This window comes from Carassius carassius, chromosome 41 (genome assembly GCF_963082965.1).
Source record: "Carassius carassius chromosome 41, fCarCar2.1, whole genome shotgun sequence".
NCBI classification, from domain to species: domain Eukaryota; kingdom Metazoa; phylum Chordata; class Actinopteri; order Cypriniformes; family Cyprinidae; genus Carassius; species Carassius carassius.
Genome location: NC_081795.1, coordinates 13,447,820 through 13,469,617, shown reverse-complemented (window position 1 = coordinate 13,469,617; position 21,798 = coordinate 13,447,820). Strand labels below are relative to the sequence as shown.

Here is a 21,798-nt window from a genome sequence, read left to right as displayed (position 1 = left end):
CGTAATTATGAGTTTAGAAACTTGCAGTTGCGATATAAAAAAAGTCTGAATTGTAAGATAAAAAGTAACAATTACCTTTTTTAATTTGTATTCAATGGTTTGAATGGTCTTCCATAAGTTTCTGACCACTTGGTTTTTGTTATGTCTTTTCATAATATTGTTGTTGGTTGATGCTGTTCAATTAATAAAAGGATAACACAAATATTCTAGAGCAGAAAGATCTACAATGGTATAAATTATTGTCTTACAGTGTTTTAAGACACTCAAAAAGCAGAGCTGAGATATTTTTCACAAGGTATCATCATAAAACATCTGATTATGAAATGTTGCAAGAGCACGCTGGATCTACACTTAAATTTTAACCAATTCGGCATTAATTTTTTCAACACTTTTATGAAACACATTGTGATTTGATTAGCCAAGATTCAAAGAGACATGACCATAAAGTCAGATATAGGGTTGTGTTCAAATTTGTGTTGATGGATTGAAAATAATTGTGCCCAGGATAAAGAATAAACATCATAATATTAAACATTTGAGTGTTTAAACATCTTTTTCCAAGCTGAACTAGGAGCTGATGTGCTTCAGTTCTGCCGCTTCATTGACAGTGGAAGGAGTATTCAGTCTCTGACTGATCACCTGAAGAAAAAGAAGAATGTTAACATTCATACAACAATGGAAACTTGCACATGGAGAAAAAATAAAGGATTATCTACATTACATGATAAAAACATTCAACACTGGCATATAAAATCTTACTTGTTTGGTAGTAATCATACACTTTCACCACAGCTGGCTTGAGATTCTTCACTGGAAGAACCTGTTTCATTTGAATCTGGTAACTCAATGGAATATATTTTGGGATCTGTGGGAGGAAACAGTCACCTCAGTCATGACATTATGGATAAAATGTTTATGAATTGACCTAAACAACATAAAATATGAACGTTGCAGTTCTCTCACCTCTTTCAAATACACAATGACATGATCATCTTTAGCATCGACCCGCTCCACAAGTGTTGCAAACCATCCAAAAGTTGTTCTGAGCTGTGTGGAAGAAGTGCTGGTTAATCTTTAAATACTGACCTCTATAAATTTTACAAATTTGTGATGAAACTTTCAAATTCACCATTGATGTATCAGCTGTGAATCCAGACAAGAGTTTAATATCCACAATGACCATGTTAGTCATTTGCTGTAGACCATCATATCTGGAAAAAGCAAATGGAAAGGAATGGTTCTTAAATGCCTCATATAATCATAGTTAACAATTTTTTGTATGTGAATGCTGTTTTAAATATTATGACAAGTTTAGTACAAAGCTTTGTTTGCAAAAGAAATAAGGTTAGCAATTAAATGTTAAATCACAACCATGGACACATTTGAATTCACGCCAAATGAGAGAGGTACATGAGACCATACATTAAAGCCATTTGTCGGCTTTGAATTGCTTTTGCGATCTGGTCACACTATTTTCTACAAATTGAACAATATTCCATGAGTTACTCCAGAGTTATAGCTTTATTGTCTTGTATGGTTCATAAGCGTTTTGAAAAATGGGGACATGGGTTATGTCCTCATAAGTCACCCTCTCCTTGTAATACCTGTGTCATACCCATGTCATTAGAAAAAAGTGTCCTGATATATCACAAAAACACGCCCACACACACACACACACACACACACACACACACACACACACACACACACACACACACACACACACACACACACACACACACACACACACACACACACACACACACACACACACACACACAGAGACGGAAAATGTGTGTTCTTACTTGACAGTGAATTTCAAGATGAAATTTTGTCCAAATGTTTTGCAGTCGCCCTCAAGCTTAGCATCAATGCTCAATGTTTTATTTTCAGCAGGAGTGGGGATGTTGTAGAACTGAGCCACCTGAGAGAGTCAATGCAAACAAAAACAAATTTATAATCCATCTCACAGCAAAATAACCACAAAATGACGAAAGAGAGAAAGTGAGTCAGTGAAGCTGCACAGACCTGCACAGACACACAGGTTGAGCCCTTGACTTCAATGCTGTATTTGGCTGGAACGTTCTGCAGTTGCTTCTCTTGATACAGTAACTTGTTGTCCTTATTGACATCAAAGAGGTGAGTGTCTCCTGCTGACTGTACAGTCACTGTGCTGGAGCCGTCAGAGCTGAACACTTTAGTGGCGTACAAAGACAGAGCCTGAAGAGCCACCACTGTGTCCTGAGAAATAAATGTGTTCAGTAATGTGACATTCACCCATTATTCAGCAATCATTTGTCTGATTTGAGAAGTCTGAGTCACCTGTGTGGAGGAGAATCCTCCATAAGAATTCTGCTGCTTCACGAGCCAGCTGACAATCCTGTTAGCAAAGCCCAGATCAGCTGTAGTGAGTGAATCTGTAGAGAGAACAGCTAGCAGCACATATGAGCTGATCTCCACTGCCAGAGAATCAGAGTCATCAGCAAATGAAGACTGAGACCAGTGGAGATGAGACCCTTTAGGACACATGGACAAAAGAGACAACATTAACTCAATGAGCATGACAAAAACAATAGTGCAGTCATAAAAGATAACAGAAAGTCACTGGAAACAAATCTCTTACCCTCTGAAATAGCAACATCTTCAAGTTTCTTGAAAAGCTGCTGTCGAGTGTCCGTATCTCTAGCCAGACTGAAAGTGTACGCGAGCAGAGCAGTGATATAAGTGTTTTTGACATTCTCAATGACGGACCTCAAGCAAGACAAACCTTTAGTGACGACAGGATCCTAAGACAAAAATCAGAGAAACAGCTGCTGTGAGTTTTTTTCTATGAGGTCATAGTGCGTTTCCTGTAGATGAACTTACTGTGACTGGAGTTTCCAGTTCAAGTAATGATGCAGTAATGTAGGCAGTCATGGTCACATTATCATTCACTCCACCCTGCAATGAAGGAGAAACAGAGATAAATAAAGTAACACACTCAAAACTGTTAGAGGAAAGTTAATCTAGATGCTAAATGTTAATATTAACATTAAAGCTTAAATATAAAAAATACATTTACACTTTTACAGGTAGATAGATAGAGAGACAGACCTTCATTCGGTTGTTGAACAGTCTTCCCTGTTGGATAAAACAGCCGTCTGAATCCCGTCTGCTTATTAACCATTGCTTTGCACTCTGAATAACTTGTGGATCAATAAATATGTATTTCTGTGCTTTGCCAAAAGACCTCAGGACAAAAGCAGTCAACCTGGTGGTTTGGAAGATTTACTTAAAAAAATGTAATCAGATGTTTAAATGAAAAAAACAAATCTCTCATAACTAATTATTTGAACAGATATAATTTTCTTTTTTTGTTTTTACCATGTTATTTAGATTACTAACAAAACTTACTTAACAAAAGAGTGTAAACAAATTTACCATGTATTTCCATCACCATGTCCAAATGTGCTGTATGCACCATAATAATGCTTGTAGTTCAGTTGTCTCTGGTATCCTGTTTAGTGTGATAATGGTTCACTTTAACAGTTTGTTTGGGGTGACACAATGTGTCTGACTATTCAGCTTATTTGAATGACATTCAGGTGTGTTGAAAAATGAGCAGTTTGTTTTCAGTCTCAGTATTTTCTTGACATGATTGGTTTCTCTCACCGCTCTTAAGAAAGCCGGTGGCTCTCTCTCGGATGGCTGAAGTGAGCTGCTCCGTGTTTTCCAGATACTGCAGAATGTAAATATTGGGAGAAAGAATAGCCATGTTTTGTTCTCCACAGCCGTACGGCATCCGTAATAATCCGTCAAGATTCCTCAATGCACGACCCAATATGTCTCCTACAAACAAAACACAAATATAACACTACCCTTTTGAAATCCAAACACAAACTCTTCAATTTCTGATTGAATATGTACTGTACTCATTTACTAATTTCTGCTTGTGTATGTAAATGTTACCAATGACTGAAACAGAGGATCTGGCTGATCCATTTATTACATCTTTAGGAAGAGTCAGATTCACTTCCTCTGAGAGACTGTCACCTGTGAACCAGAGAGAGAGAAACACACATCAGTGATCAGCACAGTAATGCTATAAAAGAACATTCTAATATCATCTGTGAAGTCCCGTTAATAATAAAAAGATCATAGGCAGAAATTTTGATTCAAGCAAATTTGAAAAAAGAAGAAAAAAATAGACACAAGTTTGAAATTTGGCACAACTAGTTGTCATGAAAGGTTATATTATCATATAGTTTGTGTTTAGAAATTATTAGACTAATTAGTCTTTACAGAACAAACATACCAAAAAATGACATTAATCTAAATTCTTTGAGCAACTTTTTGGGAGTTTAAAACTTGCTTGGGCCAATAAAAACTAAACACAGTCCAATGGATTCCAGCATTATCAGTGTTTATAGACCAAAATATATTAAATATTTGCAAACAAACCCTTTGGACAGAGTAACCAGCTGTAGGTCTCTGTCTTTTCAGTTCCTTCAGCCTGCAGCATAAAACAATTACATTAGCACATCAAACTGGCATAAGCAGCTTTAGGATCATGGATAAATGATGTCTGAGAGCGGTTTGACGTGTGCTGACCTGCACAAGCAGACTTCGTGTGACTGTGTCAATGCGTCCTCTCTCTGGCACGCTCACAATCTCATTGTCACACACAGTCTGGGACGCCTCTGCCTCTGCACTGACTGTAATATTCATGATCCCTGCAACACAAGACATGTACGTGAAGATACTGTACAACAGACACAAACACTGAGAAACAATGATTCAGACTGGAAACTCACCAATAACAGAAGAAGTGAGGATCCATTTAAATGTTTTTCTTCCATTAGCACACAGACAGGATGAATCCTGATCATCGGCGGAGGCTTTGAGAGTGTAGTCTGAGGAAGGAGCTGGAGTCACTTTAACCTGTCAATCAAACACATGATTAGTGGCATATTTGATGTGATAGGATAAGACTGGGTCTGAAATCTCACCATGATGCACTTAGAAAGATAGTTGAAGACCGTGGCCTTCAGCTCAAAGATCTCCCCGCGGATGATGGAGTAAGGCAGAGAGAGCTCCAGGAAGAAGGGCTGGAAAACTGTCAGCTGAGCAGGAGGAGCCAGACCCAGACCTTCGGAGGACAGACAGAAGGCCTCCGTCTCCCAAGAGGTGATGGTGTCAGGAACCGTGACAGGAACCTGAGCTGATCCAGAGTCCCTGTTGTGGAATTATGACAAAAGGTCTATTTGATTCTGACTCTGCCATTAAGCATCAATTTGTTCTGTGTTATATATAACATTCAGCACAGAAAAAAACTCAGAATCTGCAAAGTAAGATTTTTTTTTTTTTTGTCATCTTGACGAGGGAATATGATGTATTAAAGATATGTTTCAAATATGATGTCAAATGTACTGATTATTTTTCACAGACCCCACTTCAGCAAGTTCCCAGATCCATGTTTCTGGAAAAACTTTCCGAATCGTCACTTCTGGGGAATCTCTGCTAGATGTATGAAAATTACCGTCGCCTAGTGAAGACATCATTGCCACGGACATTGGCATTGCAATAGGAGGATGATACAGCACTGAAAAAAAGTGATATTTATAGTAAATTTGGAAATATGTATGTTGACAGCACATCCAAATAATAAAGTTTATATACTGTGGTGAGTAAAACAGCGAATGGAAAACAGATCATCACTATAATACAAAGATTTTTTTTTAATACAAATTCATTTTTTCTTTCAGCAGATTTCTTGGACCAGTGTTTTACTTTCAGTTCATTTTGATTAGTAATTGTAGTATAAGTTTTTAAGGGTTGTCAAAGTTTTTTTTTCTTTTTTTTTTTTATATATAATAACGATTCAAAACAAAAAAATGGAAAAACTAATTACCCCAGAAATGTTTTGCCTTTTCTGACTACACCACTCTAGTTGTAGATGTGAATTTCAAATTGAACATATTTTATGTATGAAATACATTTCAAAACAAGCACCTTCATATTACAGCATAAATTATAATAATGCTACATGTACCAATACCATCTTGTCTGAAATAAGTCAGGCCTCTGTATGACAGACACTGAGGGACTCGCACAGCCAAATTTGTTGCCATCTTCAATCCAACTCTCTGTCAAACAGTAACAAAATTGCACATTTAATTGTCAAGAAAAGAGGGCTTTTATGGATTTACTTATGAATAAACAGAATATACTGAATCAATATATCCCAGTCATTATTTACTGCACTGTCACTCATATAATCCACCTACCTTTAAGGATTCATAGGCGTTGTCTGTTGGCAGAGCTCGACGGGGTCTCACATGCAGACACTCTCGCTCATCTTCAACACTGTAAGGATAATCTGACAACGATTGCACTGGCAGCAAGTTGAAGATCTGTGATGAGACCACATTCACACTGATTTCTAAAATTTTAACACTAAATAATTCATATACCCCCCAACCTTTTTTTCACGAATATAGTGGGAAAGAATGAAGATTAATGTTCAGTCTCCTGAGATCGGGATGTCATCATAAATACTGATGGATCACAGTTTCTGAGGATGGTCTGTTCTCACACCTTTTCAGTATCCAGACGTTTTCCAGACTCCATGATCAGGACGCTCTGATCTACAGCACTGAGGCCACACAGTGAACCAGGCTGAGCTGAGAGCTGGAGAGTGTTTTTCTCTCCAGGAACTGCTTTAGCAGGAGAAAACTGTAGTGAAACCTGTAATGAGAGTAAATACCATTTATTTTAGGACTGAGCCAGAAATACATCTCAATACATATCTCAATACATACCTTGTTACTGAAACATTTTTCAACATCAAATTTTGTGCTACCAGCAGCCACATTTTCACTGGGCAGAACACAGTAGGCCAGAATCTGCACTGCAGGAGCCAGATCTGCACCAACAGACAGTTTGAACGTCACTGAGCCACTTGCTGCTCCATTAGAAGACTTCACTTCAACCTTCTCAGATCCATGATGAACGATCACTCCTCTGGACAAGACCTGAAATAGACAGATGACACTTCCATGGCAAACTGACCAGTGCAGCCAGTTAATGCTGTTAACAAACAATGAAGGCATCAGTGGACTAATGTACATACTACACATGCTCTCACCATGTAGACAATGTCAGTTTTGAAGTCTTCAGCAGTCTCTCCAATAAAATAATACTTGATGGTCGTTGTCAACTCAGCATCACACTTTAATGGTTGCTTAATATTCTCTATAATCAGTTCACTTAATGTTGGGGTGTATGGAGTGGCAGGCTGGAAAAGCTTAACTGGTTTTCCATCCATAGAGATGTGAGGTGCTTTGTAACTATCGTAACGAAGCTCTGGATACACACTTGCCTGAAAAACAAAGCAACTACAATTACTCAAGCAACTGAACTCTTCAGCGAACACAAAAAAGAACTAGGTAAATAAAGTGATCATACTATCAGATTAATATCCCTTTCAGGAAGACTGGATGTATTAAGAGAGAAGCTGGCGAAACCATCGCTGTCTGTTGTGAGATTTATGAGCAGTTTTGAGGACCAAATTTCACCCTCAAAAAGATAAACCACTTTGTTTTGAATTGGTGCATCTTTGAAATTTGAGATTTTGATCTGTTGAAAAGAAGAGATTTAAGGAACAAACGATGGAATAATTATGCACAAATCAGTGTTATTAAATTGAGACAAACTGATTTTAGACCTACTTTTCCTTCAATAACTGATCCGTGTTCATATGTTTTGGGCAGGTCAGTGAGTGTGACTTTGCCAATTTCATAAGTGAGGGACACAGATTTATATTTTTTCATGGTGATCTCTGTAAATTGTTAAGAGAACAAATTATTATTTATTCAAACAAAATAAAAATAAAACATAAAAAAATTAAAATCAAGAAATGTAGGTAACAGGGACCTTACCAAATCCAACAACTCACCTGTTCCTTCTTCTGTAACTATTGCTTCAACTTTAAGAGAATTCTCCAGAGAATACTTTAGTGTGGAGTTGAAAAAGACTGATGCATCTAAGGTATGGGTGGCACAGCCTGTCTTTTTTATCTAGTTGTAGTAAATGAACAAACATTAAAGAGTAGTTTACTTGGATAAACTGAAGACATATGTGGCATTACTTGTATTGCACTTTAACTCACATACCTCAGTGGTTTCCTCTAAACATACTGGACTGCTATCGATGGTAAGAACATAGTTCAGAAAATTACGGCACACTTTCACCCATGATTTACCAGGTACAGGCTGCCCGTAAGTGTATCTGTGAAAAAGGTACAAGCAACAGATATACAGCCCAGGGTTGAGTTAAGAAACTAAAATAATAGGTTGGGGGTTATAATAAGTAAAAATGGAAGAAACCACCGCTCTCTTAATGCAGGAAATAAAATAGACCACTCACTTTCCGCAAACTTCAATTAACAGTTCATCTTCATCAACACTGACTTCATCTGGGCTTTGTACAGTAACTTCAAACTTAGGCAAAACTAGAATTCAGGAGGCAGAAATTAATATACTGTACAAAGATATCACTCATAAAAGTAATCTCACACAATATTATAAATCGCTTGTTTTTATGACTTACCATATTTTTTCACCTCAAAATCATGTGAGATCATCCTTTCACCAATATAAACCCCGAGTCTGTACACACCTTGACGTGCCTCTGGGTTTAATTCATAAGAACGCTGCAAAATCCACCTTGCTGAAGAAACATTTGTCCACTGACCAATTCTGTTATTTTGACTGTCCTATTTAATAGCAAAGACACAGTTCAGATATTTAGATCAAGTCAGCTACACATATCCTGACCATTAATGAAGAAATTTAGCCTATAATTACTGAAAATACAATAACTGCAATTTTAACAAAATTTCAGCAGCATTAACAGGATTTAAAAAGTGTACTTGTTATGACTGTACAGAAGAAGGTTTTGTGTTCTTACGTCAAGCACGATTGAACCATACTGCAAAAGAGCAAATAATAATAATTCAATGACTTTTTAATGAGGATATTAAAAAGATTTAGCTGGAAATGTGTTGTTTATTAATAATGCATTCAACAATGCAAAACAAAATGAGGGAGATAAAAATTCAAGACAAAACACATCCGACCTGCTGATCAAGTGGTGCAAATTTTGTATCCACGGTAACAACTCTGAAGTTCACTGTGAAAACAGAAATGTGTATTATAAACTCTGCTTTTAACGTGTTTATCTTTTATGTAGTCCGACAGTCATTATAGCATAAAAATAAACCAGAACTATTTAACAAAATAGGCCTACTTACTGAGAAGAATCAAATTTAAGACCACATAAGGCTGGAGGACATGCAAGAATCTATTTGCATCAGTTGTAACCATATTAGTGATAGTCACTAAAGTAATATCAAAGACAACAACGTAAATGAAACTGTAAAGTCTTATCACATTAAACGACAAGAGTTCAGTGGAGGAGAAAGTTAATCATTTAGATCTAAATAACTAAGAGGGACTGGATCTAAATCCTTCAGATAACAGACAGCTCACATTGTCAAGGGAAACAGGCTGGATTCAGTAGCGGATTACACTTTATTAACTTTATTACCTTTATTAACCCTCTTGAGTCTACGGGTATTTTTGGGGCCTGGAGAAGTTTTGTCATGCCCTGACATTTGTGCTTTTTTCAGTTTCTTATAAATATCTAAATGGGTAAAGTCTAATCTCACTGTAATCCGAACAAACTGGGCTATAATAATATGTGAAATGCATGTACAGTCGTGGCCAAAAGTTTTGAGAATTACATAAATATTAGTTTTCAAAAAGTTTGCTGCTGAACTGCTTTTAGATCTTTGTTTCAGTTGTTTCTGTGATGTACTGAAATATAATTACAAGCACTTCATACGTTTCAAAGGCTTTTATCGACAATTACATGACATTTATGCAAAGAGTCAGTATTTGCAGTGTTGGCCCTCCTTTTTCAGGACCTCTGCAATTCGACTGGGCATGCTCTCATTCAACTTCTGGGCCAAATCCTGACTGGTAGCAACCCATTCTTTCATAATCACTTCTTGGAGTTTGTCCGAATTAGTGGGTTTCTGTTTGTCCACCCGCCTTTTGAGGATTGACCACAAGTTTTCAATGGGATTAAGATCTGGGGAGTTTCCAGGCCATGGACCCAAAATTTCAACATTCCGGTCCCCGAGCCACTTAGTTATCACTTTTGCCTTATGGCACAGTGCTCCATTGTGCTGGAAAATGCATTGTTCTTCACCAAACTGTTGTTGGATTGTTGGAAGAAGTTGCTGTTGGAGGGTGTTTTGGTACCATTCTTTATTCATGGCTGTGTTTTTGGGCAGAATTATGAGTGAGCCCACTCCCTTGGATGAGAAGCAACCCCACACATGAATGGTGTCAGGATGCTTTACTGTTGGCATGACACAGGACTGATGGTAGCGCTCACCTTTTCTTCTCCGGACAAGCCTTTTTCCTTTAGTCCATTCACTATACTTTCTGCAGAATATCAATCTGTCCCTGATGTGTTTTTTGGAGAGAAGTGGCTTCTTTGCTGCCCTTCTTGACACCAGGCCATCTTCCAAAAGTCTTTGCCTCACTGTGCGTGCAGATGCGCTCAAACCTGCCTGCTGCCATTCCTGAGCAAGCTCTGCACTGGTGGCACTCCGATCCCGCAGCTGAATCCTCTTTAGGAGACGATCCTGGCGCTTGCTGGACTTTCTTGGACGCCCTGAAGCCTTGTTTACAAGAATTGAACCTCTTTCCTTGAAGTTCTTGATGATCCTATAAATTGTTGATTTAGGTGCAATCTAAGTAGCCACAATATCCTTGCCTGTGAAGCCATTTTTATGCAACGCAATGATGGCTGCACGTGTTTCTTTGCAGGTCACCATGGTTAACAATGGAAGAACAATGATTTCAAGCATCACCCTCCTTTTAACATGTCAAGTCTGCCATTCTAACCCAATCAGCCTGACATAATGATCTCCAGCCTTGTGCTCGTCAACATTCTCACCTGAGTTAACAAGACGATTACTGAAATGATCTCAGCAGGTCCTTTAATGACAGCAATGAAATGCAGTGGAAAGGTTTTTTTGGGATTAAGTTCATTTTCATGGCAAAGAAGGACTATGCAATTCATCTGATCACTTTTCAAAACATTCTGCAGTATATGCAAATTGCTATTATAAAAACTTAAGCAGCAACTTTTCCAATTTCCAATATTTATGTAATTCTCAAAACTTTTGGCCACGACTTTATGTACATGATTGTACTTTTGAGAAAAATTTTTTTTTATGCGTGGTTAGTGAAAAACTAAAAATTGATTAAAAATTGATCACTTGAATAAGGCAAAAAAAAAAACACATAAAGAATTGGTTTCCGGGACTTTTGAGAACAGGAGCTTGTAGCCTAGAATTTTTCTTTCTAAATTATGTGAAAATCATCTTGTTTACTCACTTACAGAAAACAATATACTGATTTAAATTTTCTAAGACACTTTTTGTTGGTAAAAGTCATATGCGAGTAGGCGTCAACTATCATGAATATCATAGTGATTTACACCTGAGCAGACAAAGGCCTGCATAATGAGCTGCATAATGAGCCTTTAAGTCAGCTTCTGTCACTGAGAGGGAAGAGTTACAAGAAAGAATGTGAGGACAAAATAAATGTATATAATTTTATGTTTGTAGTTTATTTAGAATACATTTAATTATCCCACAACATAATTTAGGGTGCTTTCACACTAGCACTTTTGCGTCAGTGGTCTGGGGTACGCTTCATGTGAACTCTGGTATGGTTCACTGCTTATGTGAACGCAATCATACCAAATCGCGGAAGTGAACCGCTTTTAATGACAAATTATTTGAGTGTGTTTCACTCACTTTCCTGATGAGCTTGACTGACGCGCTGCAAGCAGAGAGCTGTACATCTCATTTATGTTCGCCTTCAACATTCTTTAAAGCAGTTTTAGTACATTCGTAAAAAAGATGCAAGTGCCGTTATGTACCGAAGCTTTATACACAAAACGAACAGTTCAAAAACGTAATACATAAAAGTGCAGAGAGTAATATTATGCATTTGCCGCCTTCTCCTGCGCTGTCGTTACCAAGCAACAGGGTAAACAGCTGCTGGCTTGATGACGCAAGCGAATCGCGGTTCAGACTCAAATATTATAATATGGACACAGTCCAGCGGGGGCAGGGGAGGGGGGAGCAACCGAACTCGGGTTCGGACCAGGCAAGTGAACCAAGTGTGAAAGCACCCTTAATATCCACTTGGGGGAGCAGTTAAACAGTTTATTAGGAACAATCAAAGCTGACTTTCAAACAATTTTTTTGCATCATTACTCCAGTCACACAATCTTGTCAATCTTATTTTCTACAAAAAACATTTATTGTTATCATTATTATTATCATTATTATTATTATTAATGTAAAAAAAAGCTGAGAATATTTTTTCAGGTTTTTTAAGGGGGATAAATTGAAAGAACAGCATTGTTTGTTACATTTGTTACAGTTATATTTATTTGTTACATTTATATTATTTACATCAAGCTTTTGAATGGTACAGTATTGTATATTGTTATTGAAACTTCATAATATTTCACTTGATTATACATTTAGTTAGGAATTATAGTTTGGAAAAAGTCTTTGGAAAAAGTCTAACTAGTAAAATGTTTACACGTTATTTGAAAACTAGTACAAGTATATAAATACATAAAAAGAGACTTACTCGTGTTTATGATCTCTGCTGAATAAAGTGCTTCATTCGTTTTTTCCTGAGGAAATCCATTTCTCAAATCCTCAACCACATCACATCTTTTTGGTGTGAATTATGTAGTAAAATAAAAAAGAACATGAAGAAAAGTCTCGCTGCGTTGTCTTCTGCTATGGGCGTATTCAAGCCGCGTGCTTCGGTGAAACATTAGAATCTGAATAGTGCGTTCAGCGCAGGGGCGTGGTCTCATTAGAAGATAAAGAAGAGACGTGAAAAACGGACATCACGTTGTTTTCATATGGATTACTTTATCACAGAATATTTGTTTTTGGCGGCACTTGTTTAGTTTAAAATTAGACATGTCAAGCTTTCTATAGATATCTCTCTCAAGTTTCTTGGTTGAGTATTCACAGAGTTACAGTTCATTTTAATGACGTGTTTGGAAATGAAGATCAGCACAGACAAAGGATGCAGACAACACACCTTGTTTGTTATTTTTATTTTATAAGTGCACAAAGTTTTGTTGTTATTATGTCTGTATACAAAAAAAGTAGATCCTTTACAGATTCGATTGATGTATTGCTCTTATCTGTACGATTAAAACTGAAAGTGTAATTTAAGTTCTTTTCTGGGTTATCAGGAGAAAATGACTCATAACGCGTATACGCGTTAATCGACTCCAGAGGGTTAAGCAGAAGAGACAAAGCAGATAAATGATCGTTCCACAGTCAGCTCGCTCGCATGGAAGAGGAATGCCATCACCCGATCGAGAGAAAGAGGGGAGCGGCGACTGACATTAGCCATAACAACGGCCGGAGAGGTGAGGCCGCTGGGTCGGATCGCTAAACTGAGCGACTGCTTCCTCAACAGCCGAGACCAGGGTAATGATGAGAGCTCGAGGACTTCTTAGGAAACTGTGTTCACGTGAAAGGAGGTAAAGGTTAACAGATATGAGCACTAGAGCCTGATGACAAGAGACGACATGACACGACACGACGAGGTGAGTACACTGACAAACTAGAAGATCTGAGCTATTGGTACGAGTAACAACAGTCTCTGACAAAAGACAGAGAAACACAGGGAACTATAAAGGGAAGATATTTAGAGGTAACAGGGACCAGGTGGCAAACAATCTAGATAACAAGCAGAAAAACAAGGAGGGCTGGGAATCAATCAAACAGACACACATGGCGAGCTGTCAAATCATCCAAACTCACAATACTCACACACATAAAACTCAACCACAAACCCAAAAGGCAGGTGATTAGCCCAGAGACCAGACAGTTTCCCCCCCTCCCAGGAATGCCACCCGGCACTCCAGGAAGGGGCCTAATGGAGTCCGTAAGTGGTCCGTAATGTTCCGGGATGGCACCCAGCACCTCTCCTCTGGACCATAACCCTCCCACTCCACAAGATACTGAAACCCCCTGCCGCGGCGCCACTCTCCTGACTTTCTCCCAGGTGCGACAGCAGTGCTGGACGAAAGCCAGGGTGGATGGAACCACTGCATCGGGTTCCTGTGATGGGAACAGAGGTGGGTTATAACCAACAGCACACTCAAAGGGAGACATACCTGAAGCGGCCACAGGAAGGGTGTTATGAGCGTATTCTACCCAGGAGAGCTGTTGGCACTCAAATTGTTGGATGTCACGCATTCTTCCTAGACCCTGGTTGGCCCGCTTGCACTGCCCGTTGGTCTGGGGATGGAAACTTGAAGACAGACTCGTAGAGGCCCCAATCTGTCTACAAGATTCCCTCCAGAACCGAGAGACGAACTGGGGACCCCTATCTGAAACCACATCCACCGGCAATCCATGGAGATGGAAGACTTGATCCACAACCAGTTGGGCAGTCTCCCGGGCGGAGGGCAGTTTGGGCAGGGGAATGAAATGAACTGCTTTGGAAAAGCGATCCACCACTGTGAGAATCACAGTGTTACCCTTCGACGGGGGAAGCCCAGAGACAAAATCAAGGGCAATGTGTGACCAAGGGTGGGAAGGGATAGGGAGAGGATTGAGCAGACCATCAGGAAGGTGATTCACAGGCTTACATTGGGCACATGTGGGGCAAGCCAACATGAACTGTCTAACATCAGCGACCATAGCAGGCCACCAGAAGCGTTGTCGGATGGCAAACAATGTTCTCTGAATACCTGGATGGCAGACCAACCTGGATGTGAGACCCCACTGAAAGACCTCAGAGCGCAGCACAGCCGGTAACGGCAACCTGCCCGCTGGGCACTCTCCTGGCACTTGCACCCCTCGACCGGCCTCCTCAACACACTGCTCGATACCCCACGAAAGGGCCCTGACCACCACCCTTCAGGAAGGATGCCTTCAGCCGCAAGCTCCCCCTCTGGGGCCCCGAACAGGCGAGAGAGAGCATCGGGTTTGACGTTCTTGAATCCCAGCCGGTACAAGAGGGTGAAATTGAATCTGGCAAAGAAGAGCGCCCAGCGAGCTCAGCGTCTTGGCCGAACGGATGTATTCAAGGTTCTTGTGATCCGTCCAAACCAAGAAGGGCTGCGCCGACCCCTCCAACCAGTGACGCCAGTCACCAAGGCCAATCTCACTGCCAACAGCTCTCTATTGCCAATATCATAGTTATGTTCTGCAGGACTGAGACTACGAGAAAAGAATGCACACAGGTGCACCATCCAATCACAGAGGGAACGCTGAGATAGAACTGCGCCAACCCCAACGTCTGAACCATCTACCTCGACAATGAACTGGGCCTCAGGATCTGGAAACAACAGAATATGTGCAGAGACAAAACAGGACTTTAAAATGTCAAAGGCTACCTGAGCCTCCTAGTTCCATCTGAAGGACACCTTGGTGGAGGTTAAGGCCGTAAGCAGTGCAGTGATCTGGCTAAAAATTCTTGATGTATCGCCGGTAAAAGTTGGCAAAACCAGGAAACGCTGCATAGCCTTACAGGAATCAGGGACCGGCCACTGGGTGATTGCTTCTATCTTAGCGGGATCAGGTCTAATCCCTCTCGTAGAGATGATGTGGCAAAGGAACGTAACAGACTCAGTGTGGAATTCGAACTTCTCCGCCTTGACAAACAACTGGTTTTCTAACAACCGCTGGAAAACCCGTCTGATGTGCTGGGTGTGTAATTGGAGAGAGGGGGAGAAAATCAAGATATCATCCAAATACACAAAGACAAATTGATTAATCATGTCACCCAACATGCTGTTGATGAGTCCCTGGAAAATGGTTGGAGCATTGGTAAGGCCAAACAGAAGAACCAAATACTCGTAGTGTCCCGAATGGGTGTTAAATGCAGTTTTATACTCATCCCCCTCCCAAATGCGCACCAAATGGTAGGTGTTGCGGAGGTCTAACTTGGTGAAGACCCGAGCTCCCTGCAACAATTCAAAAGCAGAAGACATTAAAGGTAGGGTAGGGATGAGTGGGGCCGGTGGAGTGCATGGGTTCCTCTTCCGAGAGCTGAAGGCTGGTTGCACTGGCCGAAGAGGACTCCAAGTGGCGCCAAGGAGCGGGAGTTTGCCGATGTTTGTGGCGGCGGCTGAGACGTCCCTCCACACGGAGTGCTAGATTTATCAGGTTATCCAGCTCCCGTGGAAGCTCTATGGCAGCAAGTTCGTCGGCAATGGCAGCCCCTCGAGAAAACATGCACGCAGCATACTCTCATTCCAGCCACCCGCCGTGGCTAACGTCTGGAACTGTATGGCATAATCTGTGACTGAGTTCTTCCTCTGTGACAGCCGCGACAACTGAGCCACACCTCATCACCCTGAGCTGAGCGATCAAACAACTTGGCCATCTCTTGACTGAAATCTGCAAAGGTGGCACAACAAGGAGCCTGTGATCTCCACATGGCGATTACCCATTCGCGGCCACGGGCCGAAAGAAGTGTGAGGACAAAAGCCACCTTGGCCTCTTCATTGGCGTAACGTAGGGGCTGCAGAGAAAACACCAGTGAACACTTGCAGAGAAAGGCTTGACAGGCATTTGGATCGCCATCATTGACCGGCGGATTGTTGGCATGTGGCTCGGGATCCTGGGACATACCGGTGCGAAGAACGGAACCCCGGCTCGTCTCCCGCTGAAGATTCTTCACCCGTGTGAGGAACTCAGTGACTCGAGCATTAAGAGTATCCACATCTTGCGCGGTGGTGTTGAGCTGGTTGGCATGCTGACCCAATAAAACTCCCTGCTGTATGAGAGCCGAGCGAAGTGGATCGGATCCCACTGAATCCATGTTCTGGTCAGACTGTTCTGTCAAGGGAAACAAGCTGGATTCAGTAGCAGATTACACAGCGCCTTTATTAAGAAAGAAGAGACAGAGCAGATAAATGATCGTTCCACAGTCAGCTCGCACGGACGAGGAATGCCGTCACCCGATCGAGAGAGGAAGAGGGCAGCGGCGACTGACATCAGCCGTAACAAAGGCCGGAGAGGTGAAGCCGGTGGGTCGGATCACTAAACTGAGTGACTGCTTGCTCAACAACCGAGACCAGGGTAATGATGAGAGCTGGAGAACTTCTTAGGAAACCGAGTTCATGTGAAAGGAGGTAGAGGTTAACAGCTACAAGCACTGGAGCCTGATGACAAGACATGGCATGACTAAGTGAGTACACTGACAAACTAGAAGATCTGAGCTATTGGTACGAGTAACAACAGTCTGACAACAGACAGAGAAACACAGGGAACTATAAAGGGAAGATATTTAGAGGTAAAAGGGACCAGGTGGCAAACAATCTAGGTAACAAGCGGAGAAACAAGGAGGGCGGGGAATCAATCAAACAGACACACGTGGCGAGCTGTCAAATCATCCAACTCACAATACAATAACACAAAAAAATAAACCACAAACCCAAAAGGCAGGTAATTAGCCCAGAGACCCGACACATATCTGTGGCTCTGTAAGTTACGGATTCCACACATAAAAACCAGAAACACATGCTACACATGCGTATGTGCAGCACAAAGCTGCACTGTATGCCGTGACAACTAGTCTTTCAATTCGGTTGCGTTCACCCAGCAGGACTTCATTGAAAAAGTGAGTTTAGTTGTAGAATGCGGTTCTCACTCACGTAAAAAATTCAATGTAAGCTATGTGTGAACTCAACCGTATTAAGGACTCAAAAATACAGTATAGTACTGACAGATTCTGCAGTAGTGTGATTGCGCCTTTGAGCCAAACCTGTGACTTAAGCTGGCTGTTTTTCGTTTGTGTGTGTGTTTTTTTGCTGTCATTTTACAAAAAAATATTTGACACTTTGCCCCATTGACCCATTAGAATCAGGTATTTCAGACAGCTATGAAAGATGTTTTGCATGTCCCAGTATCTCTATATCCTATAAAAAGAGTCATATAGTGATTAATATCATCATGTTTTGGTAATTACATGATTTAGGCTGAATATAGGTTTAGATGAGGGGATTTCTCACAAACACACTAGATGGCCATTCTTGTGTTAAAGCTTGTGTTATTTGCTCCTGTTTTCTGTTTACAAACCCATTGAACTGTTTACTTAACATCTGATTAAATACCATCTTGCAACATTAGTCATGTTTGATCTATGATTATATCAGTTCATTTCATGATAACATGCTTTACTTATATGTGCTGCCATCAGCTGTGATCAGGGTTTAGATGTCAATGACACTGGCATTATTTACTGAGGTTTACCTTTGAAACATTCACAGCTCACCTGTCTGTCCTGGATTATAGATGGGTTTATCAGTCTGGATAAAGGTCAGAGGATTGTAAGGCTTGAACATGACTTTTCTCTCTTCAGTCATCTTGAAAGCATCTCCGTGAAGTTCTACCTTCATTCTCTGCACTGAGTCTGCTTCTACAAGAGGAGCCTGATGAGAAGAAATATGCTGTGTTCACAACCTCTGCAAACATGTTATCAAAAAAAAAAAAAACCCCTAGATGCAATATGAAACAAACTATAAATATTCATTATAATATGCTAATGACAGACCCTGAAGTTAAAGCAGTTGTGAAACTCTTCCTCAGCTTTCTCCTGTAGCAGTAAAGTGCTATTTTCACCATGAACCAGATAAATTTTCATGACAAGGCTTTCATTGGGCTTGAGAAGACTTGCACACAGTTTGGCCTCAGATCCAGACTCGATTACTGCAGGAAACGTCACCATGAAATATCTATTGAAAGATAATAATTACACAATATTGTGCAAGGCATTAGATACAAACATTCCTTATTATGTGCTTTAAGTTGTCTGTCAAACAGCAAACATTTATCTTGCAGCCCAGATAAGTTAAATAAATACAGGAGAAATCACAACTTAACCTGCACAATGAGTAGGTATTCTAATAATTTATCAGACCTAGAAAAAAAAATTCTAGTTGTCCCTCAAAAGTTATAGTGGCATCAAAAAATGTCAATTTCCATTGAAAAAGATTTTAATGCCCAATATAAATATTTAAGTATTTGCACTATTTAAAGGTTAATTATTATCATTTGAATATTCTGTTCTCTTTAAAAAAATGGCCACCAAATACTCATGTCAGTTCTCTTCAAATAATGGAAAATATCTTCCTACAGTATATTTAACAGAAATCATTAAAAACTTACGGCCCTGATGTTTGTCCATTCACACAGACAATGAGGAAAGAGACCAGAAGGAGCCATTTCCAACAGCGGCTAACATTCAGATCCATGATGACCAGTGACTGTGAGATTAACTGGATCATCTCTTATAAACGGACTTTCATTCTAAAGGAGGTCCTTCAAAAAAAGTTGTATTGATCATCTGATTAATGATTCAACCATGTAGGCAATGCAGTTTGAAAAACTTGTGCTAATGTGCATTGGTTGGTTTGTCCAAACATTAATTTGTAACGATGAGTTAAATAAAGAACAAGCATCAAAATATTACAAGCAATCTCAGGTAAAGAGATACAGAAGCTGTCCTCTTGCACAAAATAAACATAAAAAAAACATTCAGTTCTTTATGAATGTCCCTCACAAAATGGTCATTTAATCATCTAAATAGTCATTTTTTTTGCAGTTAAAAGAGATGTTGAAGCATTCAATGTCAATGGCATGCTTAGTCAATGGCATGCAAGAACTCAACTGAAATCTTTAAAGTACCCAGTAAGTGTACACATGTGATCTTCTGAAAACATACTCCAACTCTTATCTTCATCTACATAGAAATGCACAGCTACTGACCTTTAACTCTCTGTAGACAAATAGTGGTCTAGAGTAACTGATAATTACCTTCCAGAGGTACATACACCTACTCAAATTGAGTGGGAGATTAAACAACTGTAAATTACTGTTTGCATTCGTCTCATTTGTTCTCTGCCCACACAATAATGGTAAACGTGGCTTCTCAAAAATACCCAAAATATGTTGTGTAATGTTAAATATGCAATTAAAATGCATTTCCTGCTACCTGCAATTATACGCTATGGCTATTTTTTTTATGTCGAGGCAGAATATTAAGTAAACATTAATTGGTATAGCACTGTTTTTATGTCATTACCTCTAATCTCCTGATCTTTAACTTTATTTCTGGAAAAAATTGTATGGCTTACATACTCATTGCATTCATCTTTGCAAGGTTTGACGGAATCCCTGAAATTTTTAGCAATCAGTGGTTTAGTGGTTATTTTGAAACTTGTTCTGTTTATCTCTACTGCGAATCATGGAATTTGATGGTTTAAATTAAATATTTGTTGTTAAAAGTGACAATAAAACAACTTTGTTCATCAAAACCACTTCTTTCCTGGTAAAAAAAAAAGTCAAATAACTTTTTTTTTTTTCAAAATTGAATGATTTCGCAACAGCTGAATGTAAAAAAGAATTTCCCAAAAATCAAACAGTTATCACATCAACATAACACACTCATTTTTATTTTATGTTTCTATGTTTTTCTTTTAAGGAGAGTACCCCCTGCAGTACCTTGACAGATCTGCATAAAATCAAGAATTAAATAAACAGTGACCTCACAAGACAAAACAAAGTTATTTTCATCACATTTTTTATATTTATTTTTGTCATTTGTATGTTAAGTTTAAGTTTATTTGTTAACAGGGGCAATGCACATTAATAAACATAACTGTAAATGTGCCAGAATTAGCCAAAAAGGATATATTTTTTTTATATCTGTAGACCCTTGACAGAATTTTAAAAGGTCACCCTAAAACAATACAATGAGTTCCATTCCCTTGCAGCTTTGACTGAAAATACAGACTGACTGAATTTACATCTTTTGAAAGGAATAATACAGTCCCCTCTTTCCCCACACCATGTAGATCGGTGAGCAGTTGTTCTAATATTCACAAACTGTTTTAGTGGTCAAGTCAGGCTGTGTATAGTCTTAAACAGTAGGCAAATATGTACATAATTGATCAAGTTATCCCAGCTTAGCAAATTATATATTTTTAATATTGAACAATGATGAAACTGAACTGAATTTCTGATCAAGAGTTTTTAGTGATGGTTTATACAAAGATTTTAGTGGTTTCAGAGTAGTAATACTAGATTGCGACAAATTAGTTAAACAGTAATATGGGAAATAATCAATGCACATACATCAAAGCGGCCTCAGATGACATATAATCACGTATAAATCTAAAATTTGATAGACTAATCTGTCCTGGTTACAGACCTTTTTAATCTGTGCCTTAAATGAAAGTTTGGAATCAATCAGAACACCAAGGTACTTATATAATATTTCCCCTGATACAAAAACATCTGGCACTACACTTAAAACTATTAGATTTGGTAAAGAACATACTCACTGTTGTAGAGATGTTTAACTATAAACAGCAATGTTCTAGCCAAGCTGTGACATGAACCAGGGCATGTGTAAGTTCATTTGCAACTTGGGACAAACTACTTCCGTGTACATAAATAACAGTGTCATCTGCATACATTTGAATGTAAGTGTTAGGACAGACGGATGGAAGATTATTGATGTACAATGTAAAAAGTAAAGGACCCAAACTGCATTGGATGAAAAGCACAAGAACTATTATTCAAATAATTAGTAATTTGTGCAGCCATCAATTTTTTATTTTTTATTTTATTTTTTGTCATAAGATACATATTTCCTTCTGAATAAATTGAAT

At 39.3% G+C, this 21,798-nt stretch overlaps 1 protein-coding gene across 1 annotated transcript; it reads right to left on the bottom strand.

Moving 5' to 3' along the window:
- Positions 1–447: 447 nt before the first annotated feature.
- LOC132122780 (alpha-2-macroglobulin-like) lies at positions 448–19,449 on the bottom strand. Its single transcript, XM_059533180.1, has 34 exons — positions 19,292–19,449; positions 18,678–18,858; positions 18,399–18,555; positions 9,119–9,171; positions 8,950–8,970; positions 8,590–8,755; positions 8,407–8,491; positions 8,154–8,268; positions 7,937–8,057; positions 7,710–7,819; positions 7,447–7,617; positions 7,127–7,360; positions 6,801–7,013; positions 6,577–6,726; positions 6,267–6,392; positions 6,032–6,125; positions 5,428–5,581; positions 4,989–5,214; positions 4,794–4,920; positions 4,591–4,712; positions 4,441–4,492; positions 3,949–4,032; positions 3,652–3,828; positions 3,421–3,496; positions 3,094–3,250; positions 2,866–2,940; positions 2,624–2,786; positions 2,323–2,516; positions 2,029–2,241; positions 1,806–1,924; positions 1,130–1,211; positions 964–1,047; positions 760–865; positions 448–639 (listed from the first exon to the last, which is right to left on the bottom strand). Exons 1-34 carry the CDS (start codon positions 19,408–19,410, stop codon positions 599–601), a joined length of 4,368 nt encoding a protein of 1,455 aa, XP_059389163.1. The 5' UTR covers positions 19,411–19,449; the 3' UTR covers positions 448–598.
- Between the last annotated feature and the right edge of the window lie 2,349 nt (positions 19,450–21,798).

Coding starts and splice junctions, on each gene's coding strand:
- LOC132122780 (XM_059533180.1), bottom strand. CDS start 19,410: ATGATCCAGTTAATCTCACAGTCACTGGTCATCATGGATCTGAATGTT. Junction 8,058..8,153: donor GTTTAGAGGAAACCACTGAG/GTATGTGAGTTA, acceptor TACTACAACTAG/ATAAAAAAGACAGGCTGTGC. Junction 866..963: donor TCATTGTGTATTTGAAAGAG/GTGAGAGAACTG, acceptor TTCCTCCCACAG/ATCCCAAAATATATTCCATT.